At 61.0% G+C, this 8,102-nt stretch overlaps 1 protein-coding gene across 9 annotated transcripts in view; it reads left to right on the top strand.

The window, feature by feature from the left end:
- ATP2B3 (ATPase, Ca++ transporting, plasma membrane 3) overlaps positions 1-8,102 on the top strand; it is a 54,139-nt gene that overhangs the window by 5,331 nt on the left and 40,706 nt on the right. For 7 of the 9 annotated variants that reach the window (XR_001360603.1, XM_014533260.1, XM_014533258.1 and 4 more), the window contains exons 2-6: positions 435-632; positions 845-1,102; positions 1,517-1,642; positions 2,303-2,428; positions 6,291-6,332. Coding sequence is in view for 8 of the 9 variants with exons in the window: in XM_014533260.1 (XP_014388746.1) it covers positions 435-632; positions 845-1,102; positions 1,517-1,642; positions 2,303-2,428; positions 6,291-6,332 (750 nt within the window). In the remaining variant the exon portion in view is untranslated. The remainder of the gene's footprint in view (positions 1-434; positions 633-844; positions 1,103-1,516; positions 1,643-2,302; positions 2,429-6,290; positions 6,333-8,102) is intronic. The other 2 variants (XM_014533261.1, XM_014533259.1) reach the window with 1 other exon arrangement.

Below are 8,102 nucleotides of genomic sequence, written 5' to 3'. Positions count from 1 at the left end.
TTTAAAGGCATTAGGAAGGAAGCAGCTGCCTCCAGAGGGCAGGCCATGAGAGCACGGGGTTGGGAGCAGTCTCTCTACGCCTCCTGGACATCATGGGTGCCAGGTCCTTGCTCAATGGCATGAGCAAGACTGACAAGATCCCACCATAGTCCCTAGACCTTCCCAGGCACAGCAGGAGGATGGCCCAGCCCTTCCACATGCTAGGGGCTCTGTGTTGTTTAGTGGCTACATGCCCACGCTATCCGGGCAGCTGGGCACCCCCACATACATGCCCCCAGGGTTGGCCAGGCCAGTGCAGTTTCTACTTTCTGGTGCCTTCAGTCTAGAAGGAGAGTCAGGCTTACCCAGGAGCAGGGGAAGAAGGTGTGGGGCCACATGGGGCAGGGCTGCCGGCCGCCTTCCCATCATGCTCTTGCCACCGCTCTCCGGTGTAGGCCTGGCCGACAACGCCAATGACTTGGAGAAGCGCAGGCAGATCTATGGCCAGAACTTCATCCCTCCCAAGCAGCCCAAGACCTTCCTGCAGCTGGTGTGGGAGGCCCTGCAGGATGTCACCCTCATCATCCTGGAGGTGGCTGCCATCGTGTCTCTGGGCCTCTCGTTCTACGCACCGCCGGGAGAGGAGAGTGAAGGTGAGGCAAAGGCCCAGAGGGGAGAGGAGGGGGGCCTGGCAGGAAGGGGCAGGACCAGGGCAGCAGCACAAGACAAGGGCTGGCAGGGAGGGGGGAGGATGGAACCTGAAATGAGGGGGGAGGTCATAGGCTGTCCCTACTCCAGCGGCAGGAAGGAGCCGGCTGGGGCGACCCTCTGACATCTCTGTACTCTCCTCTGTCGCCCTACATAGCGTGCGGGAACGTGTCATCTGGGGCAGAAGATGAAGGGGAGGCCGAGGCTGGCTGGATCGAGGGGGCAGCTATCTTGCTGTCTGTCATCTGTGTGGTGCTGGTCACGGCCTTCAACGACTGGAGCAAGGAGAAGCAGTTCCGAGGCCTGCAGAGCCGTATCGAGCAGGAACAGAAGTTCACGGTCATCCGGAACGGGCAGCTCCTCCAGGTCCCCGTGGCCGCGCTGGTGGTGGGGGACATCGCCCAGGTCAAGTATGGTGAGTGTGCCCATCATGGCTCACTCTGCAAAAAGAAGCTCAGCTCTCATTTCGGGGGTAGTGTGGGCCGGAAGAGACCCCACCCCCATCCCCACTGCAGGCCTTCTCCCCAGGAGCACATGGGCCTCAGCTGTGGGAGGCTGGAGGTGGGGATCGTGGGCCCGAGGCCCCAGGAAACAGGCTGTCCCCACGGCCTGTCAAAGGCTATCCCAGCACCGCAGGACGCTTCTGTGGTCCCCACTCTCCGGGACCCAGACCACAGGGCTAGGGGTGGGTGGGTCCCCCAGAAAGGAGGAGGCTGGAGGAAGAGGACCCTGCATCCGAGGGGTCCTCCCCTGGGCGAGGCAGGAGGCAGTAGGGAGAAAGGCCGCCTGGACCCACAGCCTGTGGTTCTGGCTGCCTGGCCGGCCCTAGGAGACCTGCTGCCTGCCGACGGCGTGCTCATCCAAGGCAATGACCTCAAAATCGACGAGAGCTCCCTGACCGGAGAGTCCGACCACGTGCGCAAGTCAGCCGACAAAGACCCCATGCTGCTCTCAGGTGAGGCCTCAGGGCACCAGCCCAGCCTGGGGAAGCTGGGAGGTGGCTGGCCACCACCCCTTGGACCAGCCCAGCACCCAGGAGCCTTGGAAGCCATTTGGCCCATCAACCCCCACAACCAGCCCCCCTGAATAGCCCTTCTGGTTAGGGAGGCTGAAGACTTCACCCCCCTCGAGGCCAGAGCAGCCTGTGGGGGGTGTGGTGGTGGCGCTCCGGCCCCAGGGAAGGGCATGGGCCTTTCTAACCCCGGAGGGACCGGATGTCCTGAAGGAAGCCCCTAGAGGTGGGGGCTGACTCTGGGGCAGCACAGTGCCGTGCTCCAAGCCAGACCCCCAAGAAGAGCCAGTGAGGACAGGGTTCCCTTTCTAGAAGGTTCTGTCTTAGCCCAGTGTTTATCCCAGTGGCAAATGCAGTCCACAACAGGATGGAGAGGCTGGAGGTGGGTCTTGCAAATGGCTCACCCCGTGCCTCTGGGACAGGAGCTGCTCCAAGCCAGGGAGGAGGTTTTGGTCTAGACTTAGGGCCAACACAGCCTCCAGGGGCCTCCAGATGCTGAGTCCTGATTCTGGGATTCCCGGGACAGAACCTGTAGGTGCTGAGCATGCCTCCCACCCGGCGGTGCGAATCTCTGTCTCGGTCTCTCTGTGTTGGCTGTGCCAGGCACTCATGTCATGGAAGGTTCTGGAAGAATGGTGGTGACAGCTGTGGGTGTGAACTCCCAGACAGGCATCATCTTTACCTTGCTTGGAGCTGGCGGAGAGGAGGAGGAGAAGAAGGACAAGAAAGGTAAGGTCATGCAGGCCTCCAGTTCCCAGCGCCCATGAAGGGCTGGCTCCCCTTCTATGCAGCTCGCTCGCTCTTCTTTGCCTGCTGCTGGCGGTCCCCCGCTAGCCCATCCCTGGCTCCAGCTCTGGCTCTGGCTCTGGCTCTGGGAGAGACAGCCGTACCCTCTCTTCTGATTTCTTTTGGGGTCCTCTCTTCTGGGGTCTTTGCCCCCGAGCCAGCAGGTCAGGGGCCCCCCAATTCTGTGTAAGGGCAGCTTCCTTCAGATGGCTGTTCCCCAAAGGCATGGGGACATGTGTGCCAGGGTGGGGGAGTGCCCTGCTTGGTAGGAATGGGGTCAGAGTGACAGGGTCTTAAGAGAATGCTGCCCACCCTCAGGGGTGCCCAACCACCATAGTAAAGTGCTGAGGGTCCCAGGCCAACATGGAAGCCAGGAAATGCAGGCCATGCAGGCCCAGGGGGAGGGCTCCCAAGCAGAAAGCAACCCCCACAAAGGATGCCCAGGGCCAGAGGAAGCTAGAATGGGCAGGGGTCCTCCCTGTAATGGAAAGCAATGTCAAGGGACAAATGTCTTCTGAGAAGCCAGCTCTGTAAGCCACCGCGGCCTCCCTGCTGCCTCCTCTTGCCTCTGCTCTGAGCCCCAGGCATGGCCAGTGTCCCCTCCAGTCCTCAAACAGGGCTCACAGCTGCCCTCAGCATCCACCCCCCTGTCTTGGTCCCGCGGGTCAGGATCCTATTCTCTTCCATGACGCAGGTCTCCACCTGCTCATGACTCTCCGTGCTGACCTGGGTCTCCCAGTCCTGGGGTCAGAGCAGGTGGGGCACGGAGTTTTCTAGATGTGCCTCACCCCAGAAGGATCTATCAGAGCCTCTACCAGAAGGAGGCCCCTCCCCATACACCTGGGGAGAACTCTCACTGCAAGCCTGCAGCCAGGGCCCCAGTCAGCGAGATGCTGGGGCTGGTGAGCTGGGCAGGGACGCAGGGGCACCAGTCACTGGCCTTACTTCAGTCAGTCAAGGCCACTGGGCCTGAAGAGCAGGTGGGATCGGTCTGCCCAACACCAGCAACATGGGGACAGGTCAGCACAAGGAAGGACATGCTAGTGTCCCCAGCCCTTGGCCACCCTGCTCCTGGAGGTGGTGAGGGAGGAGATGGATGAACTGCCATTATCTAGAAGCTTCCGTGGGCCCCGCCTCCTGGCATTTTCCAGCTCCTGGCTGGCCAGGCCCTCCCCTCACAGCCAACTGGCACCCGTGGACCCTCTTCCACTTTGGCCACACCCAGCCCCCTCTCCCTGCAGAGTTCGGCCCCGTGTCTCTCCATAGTGAGCTTCTCTCCAGGGAAGCCCAGCTGGCTTTGCCTGATGGCCCTTCATCAACACCCTGGCAGCCAGTTAGTAGGGCACCCTTCCCACGCTCCTTCCTAGGCCCCCTCCCATTTGACCTTGACAGAACCCCTCCAGCAACCTCCCAGGTTCCCCCCTTGCCCTTCTCCAGCACCCCAGGCTGGGCTACTTAGGAGTAAGAGGGGCCACCTCCACCAGCCAGCTTCCTGAAGGAGGGGGACTCTGAGGGGGGCCTGGCGGGGGAGCAGAGCTGGCCAGGCTCAGGGGAGGGGGCAGCAGCACCCAAGAGCCCTCACTGATGTCTCAGCCCAAGGACCACTGTGGAGACAGGGAGGTGGCCACGCCCAGCGCCTCCCCCTGGCCCTCGCTGCATCCTGACCCGTCTATCTGCCCACCGCTCCCTGTCCACCTGCTGCCTCCCCACCTGTTTCTTACCTGTTGGCTTTCATTCCTAGCCACCCTTCTCCTCGGGTGCCCTCCTTCCCCTCATCCTCCCCTCCTTCGGCTCCTGTCCCTCTTAAGCTGAGCACAGTCTTCCTCTTCCTGTAGCCCTCACCCCAAACCTCCTTCCCTCCTCCATGGGCCTCCCTGGGCCCTGCCCGCAGCCTGAGACCTCTGGGGTCCTTCGCCCCAGGGCTTCCAGCAACACCCCCTCATTGTGCTGCATTGTCACCGCGTGTCTACAGGTGTCTCCCCCTCCACCCAGAAGTCTCCTTCACCTCTGAACCCCCTGCACCCCCTCAGGGGTCCTGGGCAGAGAGGATCCAGCCCACACTCCATCCTGCCCCACAAGGGGTCTCTCCCTCCTCCCTGGGGCCCCCAGACCAGACCCCACTGCCTGGGAGTCACCTGGCACCCTGTGTCCATGGATCCCCAGCCCATGAACAGGTCAGCCCATAAGCCCCTCCCACCCCAGGTTGGTCATCTCTGGATCCTGCCAGCTCACATGTGGCCTCCAGGGGGCGCTGTGGTACAGAGCCCGGACCCAAGCACAGGGCCAGACTCCCTCGCCTGTCAGATCTCCTGTGCCCCCGACCAGAGTCGCAGCCCTTGGAAACCAGAGGAGCAACCAGTGCTGGTTACCTTGACCTTGGGAATCTGTCACTACACAGGCTCTGGCACCCAGGCTCAGGCTTTGTGGTCACAGAGCACCTTCAGGGAGCTCCTGCATTCGTGTCACAGTAGATGGCTGCAGGGGCTACCGAGGAGGCAGGCTGGGTCCTTGCCCTCAGGTGCACCCACCACCTGAGCCCCTCACCTGGGGTCTGGCCCATTCCATGCCCCAGCTGCTCCCTCCAGCAATATGTAAGTGCCCAGCGCCCAGACTGGCACCCTGACCCCAGAAAATCCCTAGGGTTTCCTTTGTCCCTCAAAAGTACACATAGCCCGGCCAGTGTGGCTCAGTGGTTGAGCATCGACCTATGAACCAGGAGGTCACGAATTGATTCCCAGTCAGGGCATATGCCCGGTTTCGGCCTCGATCCCCAGTGGGGGGCGTGCAGGAGGCAGCCAATCAATGATTCTCTCTCATCATTGATGTTTCTATCTCTCTGTCCCTCTCTGAAATCAACAAATATATATATACTAGAAGCCTGGTACATGAAAATTCATGCACTCAGGGAGTTCCCTCAGCCCAGCCTGCACCCTCTCGCAGTCCGGGACCCCTTGGGGGATGTTCACCTGCTGGCTTAGGCCCGCTCCCCGGGGGATCGGGCCTAAGCTGGCAGTCAGATATCCGTCTGGCAGCCATGGAGCCCTCGAGGGATGTCCGACTGATGGCTTAGGCCTGCTCCTCCTGGACCGCACCACCGCTGCACTCGCAGCCGTCAGCCTGACTTGTGGCTGAGCAGAGTTCCCCCTGTGAGAGCACACTGACCACCAGGGGGCAGCTCCTGCATTAAGTGTCTGCCCCTGGTGTCAGTGCACATCATAGTGACCTGTCATTCTGCCATTAGGGTCAATTTGCATATTACTGTTTTATTATATAGTACATATATATATATTTAAGTACACATAGAGCTGACTGTGAGCCAAGGTGCAGAGAAAGTGGATCTGCAGGCCGCCAGGGGTTAGCAGCCGTCTAGCTAAACTCCTCGTGCTGGTTCTGGGGCCTGCATATCTCGACTGGGGGGCCCTGCTCAAGGTGGCAGAGCTGGGGCCAGACACCTGACAGCTCTCACGCCCCATGGTGACAGCCCTTCCAGAAACCTCCTACTGCCAGCCACTGAGAGCTGGCGTAGGGCTCCCTGGAGGGCTGGGGTCAAGGTCAGTGAGGAGCCCTGGCTAGGGGTCTCGTTCACGAAGCCCAAATGCTTGCAGCGCCCATGTGCCCCGTGCTGAGAGGTGGCGAGAGGGCATCACGTGAGCCTGGAGAGGACAGGGCCCTCCTCCCTCTCCTGCCTTCTTCCCCTGTGCTCGCCGCTGGACTGTGCACCCCGCTGTCCTGTGTGCATGTGCGTGTGCCAGGGCCACGTGGATGTTCTCAAGTCTCCGTGTCTGTCGTTCCTTTTCCATTGTAGGCAAGCAGCAGGATGGGGCGATGGAGAGTAGCCAGACCAAAGGTAACGCGCGCCCTGCGCTCAGGATGGGGTGGCGGACGGAGGGCACGACTCGGGGTGGGGGGCTGCCCGCCTCAGTTGCAGGAGCAGCACCTGGACACCAGGTGAGTGGGGCAGGGCGGCCCCCTGCAGACCCCGCCAGGAGTGTGCAAGGATCACCTTTGAGCTGGCATTCTGGTGAGGAAACTGAGGCTCAGACAGGGTGACTTGCCCAACGCCTGATCAGGCCCGTGGGTTTCCCAGTTCAGCTGCCTTTCTTCTGGGCAGGCATCCAAGGGGCCGAGGCCCACTCTCCTCTCAGCCCACATGCTGGTTGGGAGCCAAGCCTCCATGGCCGGGATGAAGGCTTATCAGCGGTCATTCATAGGCACTGGGGACCCAAAGGTGGATAAAGCACCATCCCAGTCCTCAGGAAGGTCACCATCCAGATAGAGGGACTAGGGGCTGTATAAAGTGCCGCATGGGCCTGGCCAGTGTGGCTCAGTGGTTGAGCATCAACCTTTGAACCAGGAGATCAAGGGTTCGATTCCTGGTCAGGGCACATGCCTGGGTTTCAGGCTCGATCCCCAGTGTGGGGCGTGCAGGAGGCAGCCGATCAATGATTCTCTCTCACCACTGATGTTTCTATCTCTGTCTCCCTCTCCCTTCCTCTCTGAAATCAATAAAAAAATATATATTTAAAGTGCAGCGTGGGACCCAGGGACCAAGACAGAATCAGACAAGCAAACAAGAATTCAGAGCATAGCTGGGGTTAGGAGGGCATTTGGGACAGGGTGACAGCCCGGTGGCTAGGGTCCAGGACTGGGGCAGGGAGTGACAGTCAGTGGGGCATGAGGCTATAGTGGCCCAGCTGGGTGGGGCCTTGAGTGTTGCTGAGGTCATGGGCTCTGGCCTGAGGCTCAGGAAAGAAGAAGCCATGGCTGAGTGGTCTCAGGCAGCCAAGGAAGAAGGAATGGGTGGGAAGACCAGAAGCAACAGGGAGCATCTGACACAGCGAAGTGGCAGGAGGTGTTCAGAGGCAGTGTCAGGAGCACCCAGAGCTCCATTGAGTGGGGACAAGAGCAGTGAGGTGGGAAGATGAGTGGCAGGGTTGGGTGCCCCCTCTGGGTCACTTGAGGCAGTGCAGTTGGAGACCCTCAGGGCACAGAGTGTGTGAGGCAATAGAGGTGATGGAGGCAGGGTAGGGGACATAGCACCACCATCACTACATCAGGGGCAGCAGGGCCACTGGGGGAGTGTTCCAGAGAGAAGGCAAGGAGGTGGCTGGAGGAGAGGAACAAAAGAGTAGTTCCATGGAGAGAGGGGTAGAAGGCCCAAGACCCAGGGCAGCCCATACGAGCAGCAGCCTCCGGCAGCCATGGAGCGGGCTGAGAGCACGCGTGGTGGTCTGGGTCCTTTGGGGGGGGGGGGGGCTGGCAAGAAAAGAAACAGCCTGAGCAGGGAGCAGGAGAGGAGCATGCAGGGGCTCCTGGGCCCCCCTGAGCAGAGTGGGGAGGGGGGGCTTGGACACCGCTGGGCCAATGAGTCAGTCAGCTCAGGGTTCTGGAATGTTCCTTGGGCCCCAGGCCTCTGCTCTCGGGCATTGAGATTTGGGGTGTTACAGGACTTGCCGCCCTGTCTGTGTGCCCAAGTTACTTGTGCTTATGTCTGTCCTCCGTCCCCTGTGAGGCCTCAAGAGAACCATCTCCATCCCAGCCAGGAGGGCCTGGGCTGCCCAGGACCGAGGAGGGAGAGGAGCAAGCCCCGTGCCGAGTTGCACTCAGAAATCGGAGA

The sequence above is a fragment of the Myotis brandtii genome, unplaced genomic scaffold, assembly GCF_000412655.1.
Source record: "Myotis brandtii unplaced genomic scaffold, ASM41265v1 scaffold959, whole genome shotgun sequence".
NCBI lineage: Eukaryota > Metazoa > Chordata > Mammalia > Chiroptera > Vespertilionidae > Myotis > Myotis brandtii.
The sequence above is the reverse complement of the archived record's forward strand: the minus strand, read 5'-3'. Positions and strand labels throughout refer to the sequence as shown.